The sequence below is a fragment of the Crinia signifera genome, chromosome 7 (genome assembly GCF_055691185.1).
Source record: "Crinia signifera chromosome 7, ASM5569118v1, whole genome shotgun sequence".
Taxonomy (NCBI): domain Eukaryota; kingdom Metazoa; phylum Chordata; class Amphibia; order Anura; family Myobatrachidae; genus Crinia; species Crinia signifera.
In genome coordinates, this window is record NC_139223.1 from 181,718,766 (window position 1) to 181,734,533 (window position 15,768).

The 15,768-nt window shown below is 45.9% G+C and overlaps 2 protein-coding genes across 4 annotated transcripts in view; one reads left to right on the forward strand and one right to left on the reverse strand.

Moving 5' to 3' along the window:
• The window catches only part of TRUB2 (TruB pseudouridine synthase family member 2), a 96,047-nt gene that overhangs the window by 14,344 nt on the left and 65,935 nt on the right, over positions 1-15,768 (reverse strand). The window contains exons 1-5 of one of the 3 annotated variants that reach the window (XM_083154570.1): positions 3,622-3,912; positions 2,246-2,377; positions 2,023-2,154; positions 1,845-1,919; positions 648-709 (exon numbers count right to left, since the gene is read on the reverse strand). In XM_083154570.1, the coding sequence (XP_083010696.1) occupies positions 648-709; positions 1,845-1,919; positions 2,023-2,154; positions 2,246-2,377; positions 3,622-3,673 (453 nt within the window). In that variant the 5' untranslated portion in view covers positions 3,674-3,912. Of the gene's footprint in view, positions 1-647; positions 710-1,844; positions 1,920-2,022; positions 2,155-2,245; positions 2,378-3,621; positions 3,913-15,768 lie in introns of those variants that run through there. The other 2 variants (XM_083154572.1, XM_083154571.1) reach the window with 2 other exon arrangements.
• LOC146020923 (SRSF protein kinase 1-like) lies at positions 3,951-7,054 on the forward strand. Its single transcript, XM_083154569.1, has one exon. It carries the CDS (start codon positions 4,070-4,072, stop codon positions 5,834-5,836), a length of 1,767 nt encoding a protein of 588 aa, XP_083010695.1. The 5' UTR covers positions 3,951-4,069; the 3' UTR covers positions 5,837-7,054.

Here is a 15,768-nt window from a genome sequence, read left to right on the forward strand (position 1 = left end):
GATTGTTAATTTGCACATTAGCGATCAACTCTGAACCAGGCCTTATGATCTGAAGCTTACCACCTCATCTGTAAAACATGGTGAAGGTAGTGCAATGACAGAGGCTGGCATGGCAGCCAATGGCACTGGGATATTATGATCATGTGGCCACATTCAGGAAGGATTATTTGATGGCACTTCACAGTACAGATAGACAATGATATAACACATTCTCTGAAAACAACCCAGGAGTTTTTTTCTTTAAGGCAAAGGGGAATATTCTTCAATGGGGGAGTCGGTCTCCTTGCTGAAGACAAAGCTCAATCATAAAAGACAACTAAAGACCGCTGTAGTAAATGCTGTGAAAAAAAGGAAAAAACCCAGCATTGGTGACTTCCATGGGTTCTGGACATCAGTGACGATAAGGTTAAATTTGTCCAATTACATTGGAGACCCTGAAATAGGGGGCTGTGTTTAAAAATGTCTGCAATCCCTAAACTTCTCTTACAATACATTTGTTTTAACTCCTTGAATAAAAGCTGAAAGTCTGGTCTACATTTGCCTCTCCATTTTATCGTTTCCTCAGTGGTGGGATACAGAGCCAAAATTGTGTCAGTGTCCAAATATATAATCCTACCTGTATTTTTAGCATAACCATGTTGTCTTACCTTGGAACAATGGCTGTCATAGAAGTTTGGTAGAATCCTGTTGCCGTGCCCAATTCCAAACACTAAAAACAAAACACAAACAGGAAAATGTAAAAGCCCACACGGATGAATAGATTTCAAGTTTAAAATGACAAGGAATTGGGAATAGCGGCTTCTGCTATTACCAGGGTGGGGAGCGTCATGACAGCATGTGTCTTATACAAATGATGCTGATATTTATGTAGTGAATAACTCAAGCAGAAAATAGGAATCCTTTCTCCTTGCTCTTTACAGTGGCTGCCGGACGGGGTCCCGACAGTCGGGATCCCGACAGTCATTAACCCGACGTCGGGATCCCGACTGTTAAAACACTGACAGCCGGGTTCCCGACGGCCATAGAGGGAGAATAGAATAGGTGGCGAGCATAGCTAACCACCGTGCCCGCAGCGTGGCGAGCACAGCGAGCCCGCAAGGGGCTTTGTTGCGCTGGCCACACTGTCTGAGACCAGGCAGTCGGGATCCCGACGTCGGGATAATGACTGTCGGGATCCCGACTGTCGGTGAATCATACCACACCCCTTTACAGTACTCTATATAAATGATAACAAAATAATAACAAAATAATTCTATTGATCAAAGTTCACTCTCTCCAAGCAGCAAATTCTTGCATTCAAGCCATTTCTAGAATTTTGAGGGGATGTGCACCAATATTTATCATGGTGCGTGGGTGCTTAAAGGGAAATCAGCAAATCATTTCACAGTCCACTTATTACAATCATACTGGAATCATCACATATTTAACATACTAGTTACCCAATATACTATCCGGTATTTCTTTTTCATGTAATAGTCATAAAAGGTACAAGGAAGAGACAGCACCAGGATATACGATTTTTTTTTTTTTTTTTGCTACTTGTTGCAATCAGTGTAGCACTCTGCATCTTTTAAAACCCGTGCAGTTCCTCTTCCCTGCCTGAGGTTTCACTCTGATGTGGTGATTCTAGCACAGTGTGGTCTGTATATCAGTGCTGAAAAACAGACAACAGTAGGCAGGGAAGAGGAACTGAATGGGTTTTGAAACATCCAGGGTGATAGAATGAACGCTATACTTGAGTGCTGGTGACAGTCTTCGATCTCCTGTCTAGGTAGGTTATATTGTGCAAACAGAGGGAAAGCTTCATAAACAGTATTTTGTCTATTTACATAACAAAGACTCACCCAATACCCCAGATGACTGTAGATCCAGCTTATGCGCCACACCAATCTTCAGGTGAGTGTAGTCTGGTCCCTTTACTATGCAGCAAACAAGTGATAATGAGAAACAACATTATACTACGGAAACAGACACAACTAGAAACCGATACCTGTTCTGCTACATAAGATACTTGGTACCCACCCAGTACATGATCAGCCAATACAGGAACAGCTGTTACTACCTTGGTCAGTTCAACCCCGCTGCTGCCCTCTACAGCTTGTGGTAGGAAAACGATCTTTTGTCGTGGAGGACGTTGTTTAAGAGAGTTCAGCTCTGTACAACACATATTTAACATTACAGTTGCACAAATCTATGAAAACACTCAGTATAACATCTTCAACATTACAAAACCAAGTCTCCTTACCGTTCAACAGCTTCAACTCTATCGTCTCACGTACAGACCTCCAGTCATATCCAGGAGGTTTATATGCAGCGAAAAGACCGTGTAGTTTAGCATATGCTGAAGAAGCAGAGCGAGCCATGACTGCATCAATCACTAAGGAGTAAAACAAATAATAAAAAGAGGTTTATGTCTATTAGACAACAGTCTGCATCTAGATCTAGGGTCAAAATTTGAAAACTTTTGTATGGTTGTCATTTTGTATGTTTCACCAAATCAAGTTAAATTAGTGTCTCAGATATGTTGAAATATACACAATAAGCAGCCGCTGCGGGTTCATTTTGCTTGCCATGACAGGGTGGTTCACTCTGCTGCATTCGGTCAAGGTTACTATTCCTAATCATAGTCCATGTGGATGGTTAATGATGAAAATAAATGTAAAAAAACAAACAATTTTTTTTTTTTTTTTTTTTACTGTAGATGACATGGATGGCACTCCCCATTAGTGTGTTTAACCTGGTAACAAACCGTATGCAAACCCTCTACATCAGTGATTTTCAACATTTTTACCTTGCGGCACACTATATAAGATTTTAAAATTGCCAAGGCACACCATGAGATCCCCACAAGGCAAAACACATTGGCCTCAGGAAAAAACAAACAAAAAAAACCTATTGATCCCCATAAAAAAAAAAAAAAAATACATTGGCCCTTTACATGAAAAGAAGAGACCAGTAAATAACAGTTGAACTGGTGGTGGTTGTAAACTGGTTTGAGCATCTCTAGATCTGGGGGCACACTTGAGAACAGCTCAAGGCACAATAGTGTTGCACGGCACAGTGGTTGAAAAACACTGGTCTACATTATAGTTTATAAAAATAGAACACAGTAACTATAATAACAAGATGCAACACAGACTTTCCCCCACAGGGAGGAGCAATCACCCGTACAGCTGAGTATACACTCGGCACACTATTTTATTCTCTGTCCATGCCCTAGCACAGTGGTTCCCAACCCTGGTCCTCAAGTACCCCAACAGTGCACGTTTTCCAGGTCACCCGGCAGGTGCACTCATTATTCAGGCACATTTGAAAAAATCCACAGGTGGCACTAATTATAGTACTTGTAATTCTGTGTGGAGACCTGCAAAACATGCACTGTTGGGGGTACTTGAGGACCAGGGTTGGGAACCACTGCCCTTGCATGTAGACATTCAGTAGTTGACCCAATGTATGCGACCTTAATAGTGTCGACCTAACGACCATATACCAGCACCTCATTTTCCTGTCCATTGGGCACCTAACAAACCTGGAGCCGAAGCAACGTTGATGCAGGTGCCATCACCTGCGGGAGTAGGTATGACTAAAACAACAGAACATTACAGGCTAGTATACTGGTACCTACGGTGTGTCTCATAGAAGCCACATTGCAATAAGACCTTTTAATGAGCATACAGGCAAAATCAGTGACGGCCGATGTCCTCACTACAGACGGAGTGTCAGAGACCCTTCCATGGCGGACGCCACTTTTCTCCTCCAACCTCAGAGTCCGCCTCAGACGCTTCTTCCGCTCCAGCGCGGGTGTACAAATATGGCGGCTGAACTCCTGCTGGTAGTTACCACGTGGGAAGCCGGCGCTCCTCCCCTAACGTACTCTCTTGTTCGTCTCGCGCTCCTGTCAGGATCAGGTGACCAGAGCCGGCCTTTGACTGGGGGCGATACACGCATTGTACGCCCGGTGACGTAGGGGAAAAGGGGGTGTGTCTTAGCGCCTGGACGCAGGAGGAAGTGAGAGGGTAGAGGCCGCGGCGCATGCGTGACTAACGAACACCCCCGGCCCGGCTTAAACATGGAGAGGAAGGTGCTGGCGTTACAGGCGCGCAAGAAGCGGGCCAAGGCTAAGCGAAGTGTTAAGAAGCCGTCGGAGCCCTGTCAGCGCAGGCCGGCCCCGCAGCCTCCCTCAGATGAGGAGGAAGAGGAGGAGGAGGAAGAGGAGATCCTGGGCAGCGACGACGAGGAGCAGGAGGACCCCAGCGACTACTGCAAAGGCGGTTACCACCATGTGAGGATCGGGGACCTCTTCAGCAACCGCTACCATGTCATCCGTAAGCTGGGCTGGGGCCACTTCTCCACCGTCTGGCTATGCTGGGACCTCCAGGCCAAGCTGTTTGTTGCCCTGAAGGTGGTGAAGAGTGCCGAGCACTACACAGAGACTGCCCTGGACGAGATTCGCCTGCTGAGAGCGGTGAGGGACACTGACCCCACACACCCAGGCCAGGAGGTCGTGGTCCAGCTCTTAGATGACTTCAAAATATCAGGCGTCAATGGCTCTCACGTCTGCATGGTGTTCGAGGTTCTAGGTCACCACCTGCTGAAGTGGATCATAAAGTCCAATTACCAGGGGCTGCCGCTCCCCTGCGTGAAGAGTATCATCAGCCAGGTCCTCCAGGGCCTGGACTACTTGCACACCAAGTGTAAGATCATCCACACAGACCTCAAGCCGGAGAACATTCTGCTGTGCGTGGACGACACCTATGTCCGCCGACTGGCTTCTGATGCCACCCAGTGGCTGCGCTCTGGTGCCCCGCCGCCTTCAGGGTCTGCAGTGAGTACGGCGCCACAGCCCAAGCCATCCACCAAGCTGACAAAGAATAAGAAGAAGAAGCTGAAAAAGAAGCAGAAGCGCCAGGCCGAGCTGCTGGAGAAGCGAGTGCAAGAGATGGTGGGGATGGAAGTAGAAGCTGTCGAGGGTTCTCAGGAGGCCCAGAAAGAGAAGGATAGTCTAACTCTTCCTGAGGGGTCAGATGTGAATGGACTGCAGAATGAGGCATCCGAAAACCTGACCAATGCAGATCCATTGTCCCTGGGCGATGCACCTCCTTGCAAAACAGAGGCCAACCATAATGATGATTTGGATGAAAGCGTGTTAAGCCAGCCACCTGACCTGCCCAAAGAGCCTGAGGATGTTGGCGAGAAGATATGCCAGCCTGAAGATGTATGCAAAGAACAGAAAGAAACCACCAAAATGGAAGAGACTGAGGAAAGCATAATAGGCGATGGTAAATCAAAAGCCTCCGACATCTTATTAAATCCTCTTGACCCCCAGAATGCAGAAAAGATAAAAGTGAAGATTGCAGATCTTGGCAACGCATGCTGGGTGCAAAAGCACTTTACAGAGGACATTCAGACTAGGCAGTACAGATCCCTGGAAGTTCTCATCGGCTCTGGGTACAACACCCCAGCAGATATATGGAGCACTGCTTGCATGGCTTTCGAGTTGGCCACAGGCGATTACCTCTTTGAACCGCACTCGGGTGAAGAATACTCACGTGACGAAGACCACATCGCCCTGATCATCGAGCTGCTGGGCCAGATCCCACGCAAACTCATTACAGCTGGAAAACACTCCATGGAGTTCTTTACAAAAAAGGGAGATCTCAAACATATTTCAAAGCTAAAGCCCTGGGGTCTGTCCCAGGTCCTAAAGGAGAAATACGAGTGGTCTGAAGAGGATGCCTCAGGATTTGCAGACTTTCTTCTGCCCATGTTAGAATTAGTCCCTGAAAAGCGAGCTACTGCTGCCCAGTGCCTGCGCCACTCCTGGCTGCAGTCCTAGAGACACTGAGGCATTCTCACGTACGGACACCATGCAATAGTAAAAGGGCTATGTTTCAACCTAGAATGGACGGTGACATTTTATTTCAGCAAAACAACAGAAAGCTTAGATCTGTTATTGGTCATATATTCCTATGAACATGATGGCTAGGACAGAGCTGTTACTGGACGGGTCTCTGGCCTCATTTTAGGGCTGAAATCTAGAGACTTGGTTGAACATTTCCTCAGTAGTTCAACATTTTCTTGGTTACCTGTGGTTTGGAGCGAACAAACCAAGCCATCTTATTGCAATGCTGATCTGACTGTCCGAGACTCTCATCTTTATAATGAACCCTTTTCCACATGTTTCTATCTGGCCATGTTTTTCATTCTCATTGCAGCTGCAAGGTTTTTTTTTTTTTTCTTTCTTTCTCCCCTTTTAATATTTTTTGCTAACATCCATGCCATTATTCCATTAGAAATGTTTTCCATTTTCACATTAACACTACAGTCCATTTGATCAGCCTCTAGAGATTTAAATAAACCATACTGAACAAATATATAGCAAGTATTTAGTACTGCTGGAGGGAGGCCTAAAAGCTTGTTCTATATTTTAGTTCTATGCATCATCTCCGCATACTTTCATTTATGTTGTTTTTGGGTTATACTGTTCTATTTGCAAATGATTTGATATTTTACAGGGGTTGGTGTAAATTCTCAGCGCTGTGAATAGCATCGGGAGAGAGCTCCCAGGGCTAATCTATTCAGGGAGCTGATCACTCAGACTTGTGGGTTCCTGCTGGCACCCGTCCTGGGGTGCCTCCAAGAAATCTGACAAAACTAGGGCGGCGATGCTGTTTTGTGCTCTAGCGCGGTGCAAATACCATTGCGGGAGGCATTCAAATTGGAAAAGGCCGGTACTTGCGACTAACCACCCGAGAGTTCTGGCATTCTCCGACTTAGTGGTGAGTTGAGTAGAATCACCCCCTCCTGGCGCTATTCACAGTGCTGAGAATTGGATTGACCCTTTAGAACCCTTTTTCTTTGTTTTTATACCGTGTTCCCTAACTGCATTGTGATTTCATATATCACAGGTACAGTACGTTGGGCAGTCAAGTTGTTTTACATTATATTGGTTCCATATCTGTAATTAATGCAACAATTTGCTGTAATTTTGATGTATTATTGGGATAATTACATAATAAATACTATTTAGGGTTACAAAACAAACCTATCATTACGTTATGTATACAAACTGCTTGGGTGTTTTTTATTTAAAGATATTACGCTGTATACACACTATTACGATATCAACCCTTTACTCCTAAAAGCCAGGAATTGGGCAAAAATGGGTCATTTGGATTGATTGGTTGAATGAAATGGAGGTAACTAAATTGTCTATTGGTTGACGGTCCATTTATATCTATTTTCCCATTTTTGGGAGCAAAATGGTCAATTGTCACAATTGTCATATGCTCCTCGACAGGACCAAAATTTCATTCCAACCAGAAATATTTGACAGATAATGTGTATATATATTTAAAAAGATTTATTGGATATAGTAGCATAAACAGAGATCCGTACAGTTAAAATGTAATAGTATAGCAATTCAATTACACCATTATAGATGGATCCAGATTACAAAACACACATCATCTGATTTTTAAATATGTATTAAAACAATAGAAACAAGGAAAAAGAGAGGAAAACAAAAACAACGTAAGGTCCAAAAAAGCCTGTGTCACTGGCGGACCGAAAGGAAGAAGAAAAAGGGGGGGGGGGGTTGGATAATTGTGGCCATATTTAGATTAATTTGACAGATATTATACTGTGTATCCAGCATTAATGCTTATGTCCAGATCCTTACTGTGGTGCTGTTCTGTGCGTGACAAGTCATCAAGCCTTGTGCAGGACGTAATGGGGAAGATGTATTATGCCTTAACAAGAGATAAATGCAAGGGTGATAAGGAGAGATAAACGTCCAGCCAATCAGCTCCTTACTGACTTTTTTTCAAACACAGCCTGTAACATGGCAGTTAGCAGGTGATTGGCTGGACGTTTATCTCTCTTTATCACCCTTGTATTTATCTCTTGTTAAGGCATAATACATCTGCCCCAATGGCCCAAATGTAACAATCAGCCAGTAACAGGCACTGGTGTGACTTCAGAGATTTAGCCAATTTAAAGCAACAGTCCTGTTTTCTGGATTTCTTTATTCATGCACAGGTGAATTCATCTGTTTTGTTTTTGTAATGATCACACAAATACCTTTTTCACGCTAAGAAGCTGGGTCGCACCCTGGATGTTGTACCCGGCTTGCAAGCACGTTCACATTAGTTGCCCGTCCCGGCATAAAGATAAGTGGGTGACATCATCTGGAGGAGATGACAGCATCTTCCAGCAGCGCCTTTACACTGCAGTGAACAGGACCTGGGTCGCGTTGACCTGGGTTACCCATTTACCCCTGGAACCGTGAGTGTCCTGGGTCCAACCCTGGTCAAGACCTGTGTTGAAATACCAGGATTATCTTTCATGACGCTTTCACACTGCACAATGTCCTGGGTTGTTGCGCGTTCATGTGCAATAACCTGGGAAATATTTGTCAGTGTGAAAGGGTATTATCCTGAAGCCCTGAAAATCTGACCTGTTGGAGATGCATCCGGACTGGAGTGGAGAATCATTGCTCTTAAGCATTGTAATTGCAGCTGTAAATTTTAAAAGGAGTCTGCTGATACCCATATGTAGCGCCCAATCACCCCCTCAGGTTACCAATACCTGGATAGTGGCAGCTGCTCTCCAATCACAGCTCTTAAGGCAAAGACGTCAGCAGTTATGAAAAATGCTAATTCGTGGAGGGCAGCTTGTCACCTGAATATTGTATCGCCGCTGTTCTGCAGCTTAAGCTGGGCACTCACTATGCAATTATCTGCCAGATTGGGGCACCCAGGTCAGTTTGTGGAATTTTAGGCACATTTTGTTTATCTCTGTCCCATCTTACCATCTGCGTGGTCTATGGTTGGGAACATTACTAGTGCAGGAACGCACCTCTGCGGCATGGCATACACTAATTGGGGTATTATGTGCTCAAACCTACAGTTTGACACCCCCCAAAATAAAAAAAATTTGTGTTGACCTTTTAATGTGTTGACTATTTCTGTCATCCTTTTTCACATGTTGGCTAATTACCTACCTAGACACTAATCCTTTGCTGATGACTTTGGAACCGCAGCTTGGACAGATGGTCTGCCAGATAATTGTATGGTGTGTGGGCCCAGCTTTAGCTATGGCTGGAGGCTACCATCTGCAGTGTTAATCACACTGTAGTAATTTATGTTGTACTGCTGTGTAAAAGATGCGCGTCCCCACATTACTGTTATAATTAGTGGTGGGCAACGATTGAAATGTTTAATTGCGTGAAATTTTGGCGATTAACTGAGATTAATTGCACTGATAGGCACTTAAGTGCCGCTTACCTAAAATCTTATTGCCAGGGGTTCCATGCTCGTTGCCAGGTGGGATTACATGCTTGTTGTCATGGTAGGATCCATGCTCATTGCCGGGGGGTTTACTTGCTCGTTGACAGGGGTTTAATTGCTCCATTCCAGGGGGGGTTACTTGCTCCATGCCAGGGGGGTTTACTTGCTCTTTGCCAGGGGTTGCATGCACACAGTGCTCCCAGAATCCGCACTTCCGGGTAGCGCTGGGCACTCTGCACTTCCCCGGATAACGCTAGAGGTAAAGGAGCACCTCTAGCGTCTGTCTTCTTCATAGCGGTGGCCATTTTTGGAGGGGCACAGGGTCTCCGTCTGCATGAGCTATATTGTACATGCTATTGTCCAGTGTTTACACATTGAGCAATGAACAATTAGCATGCCCAAGGGTTGTTATTGACACCCTCACCCCGTTGCCTGTACATGCATGCCAGTCTGCCCAGTACTATTGCATCACGCCAATCTCCTAAGAAAAGCTATTCAGTACTATATTCTACCTAACGGCTCCCACAACCTCGTACTAACTACAACAGTGATGGCTAACCTTGACACGCCAGCTGTTGTTGAACTACACATCCCAGCATGCCCTGCATCAGTTTTACTATTTGGCCATGCTAAAACTGATGCTGGGCATGTTGGGATGTGTAGTTCAACAACAGCTGGAGTGTCAAGGTTAGCCATCACTGAACTACAATAACCAATTTGCTTGGGAAAACAAAGGGTCTTCCGGATCATCTCCACAAAATCTCCGTTGCTTAGGGAAGATGGAAAGCAACTAACCAGAAAAATTGTCCAACTAGCAAACCGGCTGCCTCCGCAATATGTGCACTTCAAACGGTGCCTGGCTAATCCATACGAGTAACAATATGTAGTCATCTTTCTAGGTTTTTATTATTTTAATTTTATTAGAATAGCTCAAGATCCACATCAATGTCCCTTGGTTGCAGACACCAGTCTATCATACAGCACAACTGCCTATGTAATCTGAGGCCTCAGGTCTGCAGGAGTACTGATTATGTCACTTGCAAGGTCGCCAATCACAGCTTTGGCTGTAGCTGTTGCCGTGGGATACAGATCATGCTCTTGTTCTTCCTTAGGTCAATTAATTTGCTGTTGGTGATATTCTGCTGTGAGTGCCACCCAGTGGTAGAAATTGGGAACAGCTGCTAATCAGTCCTATCAGTGTTTCAAATACAGGCCAGGCACTGCATGCCACCGGGCAGCTGGGGAAGTAGTCTCTGGCTCTGAGTCTCTCTCTTTTGTTTCTATTGGATAAAGAACAGAACAATAAATCCCCTACTTAGATAATAGCTGTACACATTTCCTCTGTAGCATATCCTAATAGTAAAACTGTGGGCATGCTGGGATGTGTAGTTCCACAACAGGTGGAAGACCACATACCTACCAACTGTTTTGATAACAGCGGGACAGTCCTGCTAAGTGGACACTGTCCTACCGGCAGGTTGCAGTGTTCTACGGATAGGGGGCGGGGACAGTTGGGGGGAGCCTAGGATTACTTCTGCTTCGGTGATCACTAAATAGATTATGCACACATGCACGAGGCATCTACATAACATGTCCCCAGTAGTGCCAGTTACATAACATGTCCCCAGTAGCGCCAGTTACATAACATGTCCCCAGTAGTGCCAGTTACATAACATGTCCCCAGTAGTGCCAGTTACATAACATGTCCCCAGTAGTGCCAGTTACATAACATGTCCCCAGTAGTGCCAGTTACATAACATGTTTCCAGTAGTGCCAGTTACATAACATGTCCCCAGTAGTGCCAGTTACATAACATGTCCCCAGTAGTGCCATTTACATAACATGTCCCCAGTAGTGCCATTTACATAACACGTCCCCAGTAGTGCCAGTTACATAACATGTCCCCAGTAGTGCCATTTACATAACATGTCCCCAGTAGTGCCAGTTACATAACATGTCCCCAGTAGTGCCAGTTACATAACATGTCCCCAGTAGTGCCATTTACATAACATGTCCCCAGTAGTGCCATTTACATAACACGTCCCCAGTAGTGCCAGTTACATAACATGTCCCCAGTAGTGCCATTTACATAACATGTCCCCAGTAGTGCCAGTTACATAACATGTCCCCAGTAGTGCCAGTTACATAACATGTCCCCAGTAGTGCCAGTTACATAACATGTCCCCAGTAGTGCCATTTACATAACATGTCCCCAGTAGTGCCAGTTACATAACATGTCCCCAGTAGTGCCAGTTACATAACATGTCCCCAGTAGGGGATGCGGTCATTTGGTCTACTGCATTATGGTAGAAAGTCATTAGGTCGAATCCATTAGGTCGACATGCTAAAAGGTCGACATGACTCTAGGTCGACATGGGAAAAGGTCGACATGATTTTAGTTCGAAAGGTCATTAGTTCGACAGGTCATTAGTTCGACAGGTCATTAGTTCGACATTGTCTATGTCGACATTCACAAGGTCGACATGGAGTTTTTCACTGTTTTTTGAGCCAACATGTGCCGACAGGCGGTATTTCATGCCCTACCATCCACTAGGGCGTGGTGGGAGAATAAAATAGTGTGCCGAGCGTAGCGAGGCACCGTGCCCGACGCATCGCGAGCGCAGCGAGCGATGCGAGGGGATGCAGTGCACTTTAAACTGTGTCCATGTCGACTGTGTTGACATTCAGGTAAAAAAACAGTGAAAAACCCCATGTCGACCTTGTGAATGTCGACATAGACAATGTCGAACTAATGACCTTGTCGAACTAATGACCTGTCGAACTAATGACCTTTCGACCTAGAATCATGTCGACCTTTTCCCATGTCGACCTAGAATCATGTCGACCTTTTAGCATGTCGACCTAATGGATTCGACCTAATGACTTTCTACCATAATGCAATAGACCAAATGATCCCAACCCCCCAGTAGTGCCATTTACATAACATGTCCCCAGTAGTGCCATTTACATAACATGTCCCCAGTAGTGCCATTTACATAACATGTCCCCAGTAGTGCCATTTACATAACATGTCCCCAGTAGTGCCATTTACATAACATGTCCCCAGTAGTGCCAGTTACACAACACGTCCCCAGTAGTGCCAGTTACACAACACGTCCCCAGTAGTGCCAGTTACACAACACGTCCCCAGTAGTGCCAGTTACACAACACGTCCCCAGTAGTGCCAGTTACACAACACGTCCCCAGTAGTGCCAGTTACACAACACGTCCCCAGTAGTGCCAGTTACACAACACGTCCCCAGTAGTGCCAGTTACACAACACGTCCCCAGTAGTGCCAGTTACACAACACGTCCCCAGTAGTGCCAGTTACACAACACGTCCCCAGTAGCGCCAGTTACACAACACGTCCCCAGTAGCGCCAGTTACACAACACGTCCCCAGTAGCGCCAGTTACACAACACGTCCCCAGTTGCGCCAGTTACACAACACGTCCCCAGTTGCGCCAGTTACACAACACGTCCCCAGTTGCGCCAGTTACACAACACGTCCCCAGTAGCGCCAGTTACACAACACGTCCCCAGTAGCGCCAGTTACACAACACGTCCCCAGTAGCGCCAGTTACACAACACGTCCCCAGTAGCGCCAGTTACACAACACGTCCCCAGTAGCGCCAGTTACACAACACGTCCCCAGTAGCGCCAGTTACACAACACGTCCCCAGTAGCGCCATTTACACAACACGTCCCCAGTAGCGCCAGTTACACAACACGTCCCCAGTAGCGCCAGTTACACAACACGTCCCCAGTAGTGCCAGTTACATAACATTATTATTATTATAATTTTATTTATAAGGCGCCACAAGTGTTTCGCAGCGCCGTACAAAGGAACAATACAGGGAGACAAAGCTTGGCATAACATTGAATAAATAACAAAAATACAGTACAAATAGAGAGCGCCACAGATCAATACACATTACAGCTTAAATGTAAGTAGTGAGGACTCAATCAACATACAACTAGAGGCTTGAGGCCAATGATGGAGAGGAGTATGCGGACAAAGATGGTCACTGAGTGTTGGAGTATAGGAGAGCTGTGAGTGAAATGTGAAGAGAAGTGGGCTTTGACAACAGGAAGGAAGAGGGCCCTGCTCAGAGGAGCTTACAATCTAGTAGTAATAACATGTCCCCAGTAGTACCATTTACATAACATGTCCCCAGTAGTACCAATTACATAACATGTCCCCAGTAGTACCAATTACATAACATGTCCCCAATAGTGCCCATTACATAACATGTCCCCAGTAGTACCAGTTACATAACATGTCCCCAGAAGTGCCCTAGTTACATAACATGTCTCCAGTAGTACCATTTACATAACATGTCCCTAGTCGTGGCAGTTACATAACATGTCCCCAGTAGTGCCAGTTATATAACATGTCCCCAGTAGTGCCAGTTACATAACATGTCCCCAGTAGTGCCAGTTACATAACATGTCCCCAGTAGTGCCAGTTACATAACATGTCCCCAGTAGTACCAGTTACATAACATGTCCCCAGTAGTACCATTTACATAACATGTCCCTAGTCGTGGCAGATACATAACATGTCCCCAGTAGTGCCAGTTATATAACATGTCCCCAGTAGTGCCGGTTACATAACATGTCCCCAGTAGTAGCAGTGCCAAAGGGCTGAAAGTGTAACCGTTTGTGACATCACCCCTCTTTGTGACATCATCACACTGTCTGTGACATCATCACACTGTCTGTGACATCATCACACTGTGACATCATCACACTGTGACATCATCACACTGTGACATCATCACACTATATATATGGGCATAGGCTGAGCTATGACCATATATGGGCATAGGCTGAGCCTAATGGGGTATAAATAAGGGTGCCCAGACTGCTGGACCTCATTTTGCTGCAGCCTCTCGACAAGATAAGTCACAGTCTAGAGAAGTCAAAGCAGAGAAGCTAACATGCCGGTCTCTCAAGGGCCAGGCACACCATCCCGGCCTCAGTATCGGCCTGTGGCACCAAAACATGTTGTGCGAAGGCAGCCAACATCTGAGCAGGCCAAGCTGGCGACATCTGGGCCAACATCTGAGCGGGTCAAAGCGGCGACCCAGGTCAAGGCCAAGCCGCCGAGCACATTTCATTACAATGTGTACAGTCTAGGGCCCTCTTCCTATATAGACACACACAAAAAAACAAAGCTGGCAGAACCAATCAAGCCAAAAGCCCCGGTCAAACCAAAGCTGGCAGAACCAGTCAAGCCATTGAGCCCCCCTCCTTACAGGGTGTGCAGTCTAGGGCCCCCCTCTTGCTATATAGACGCATTCAAACCAAAGCTGGCAGAACCGGGCAAGCCTAAGCTGGCAGCCCCGGTCAAACCAAAGCTGGCAGGCCCTGTCAAGCCAAAACCTGCAGCCCCGATCAAGCCTAAGCGGGCAGCCCTGGACAAGCCAAAGCTGGCAGACCCAATAAAGGCCAAACCAACAAACCTGGTCAAGCCAAAGCCTGCAGCCCCGGTCGAGCAAAAGCTGACAGACCCAATCATGGCCAAAACAACAGACCTGGTCATGCCCAAGCCAGCAGACGCGGTCATGCCCAAGCCGGCAGACACGGTCATGCCCAAGCCGGCAGACGCGGTCATTCCCAAGCCGGCAGACGCGGTCATTCCCAAGCCGGCAGACCCGGTCATTCCCAAACTGGCAGATATGGTTAATGCTGCCAAATGCACACCCCTGTCTGTGGATGATCGCCCAGCCCAGCAGAAGAAACCTGGCTCGTTCAGGTCAAGAGTCTCCAAATTCATGAAAAACGGGTGCTGCACGAGTTAGACAACAACAGACTCCTGCAAAAAAAAAATCCCCCCTCCCCAACCCACCTGAACTATACTAGGCTATTCTATGCTATGCTTAGCTATGCTATGCTAAGACTTCGGTCTTAGTATAGCATAGCTAAGCACAGCGTAGAATAGATTAGCATAGTCCTAACATAGTCTCAGCTAAGACTATCTATGTTATTCTATGCTATGCTTAGCTATGCTATGCTAAGACTATGGTCTTAGTATAGCATAGCTAAGCACAGCGTAGAATAGAATAGCTTAGCATAGATAGTCTTAGCTAAGACAATGTTAAGACTAGGCTATTCTATGCTATGCTTAGCTATGCTATTCTAAGACAATGGTCTTGGTATTGCATAGCTAAGCATAGCATAGATTAGCATAGTCCTAACATAGTCTCAGCTAAGACTATCTATGCTATTCTATGCTATGCTTAGCTATGCTATGCTAAGACTATGGTCTTAGTATAGCATAGCTAAGCATAGCATAGAATAGTATAGCACAGGCTCCTCCCCTCCCTCCCCCTCCACCCACCTGATGAGGTCACCTTGACGTGGTAGGTGGGCTCACATTTTTGTGCCAAGAACCTCAATGTCCCCCATGTTCATGTTATTGGTTTCTCTGCTTATTGTGTACCTTTTATTTCTGACATCCCTCTTCCAGTGC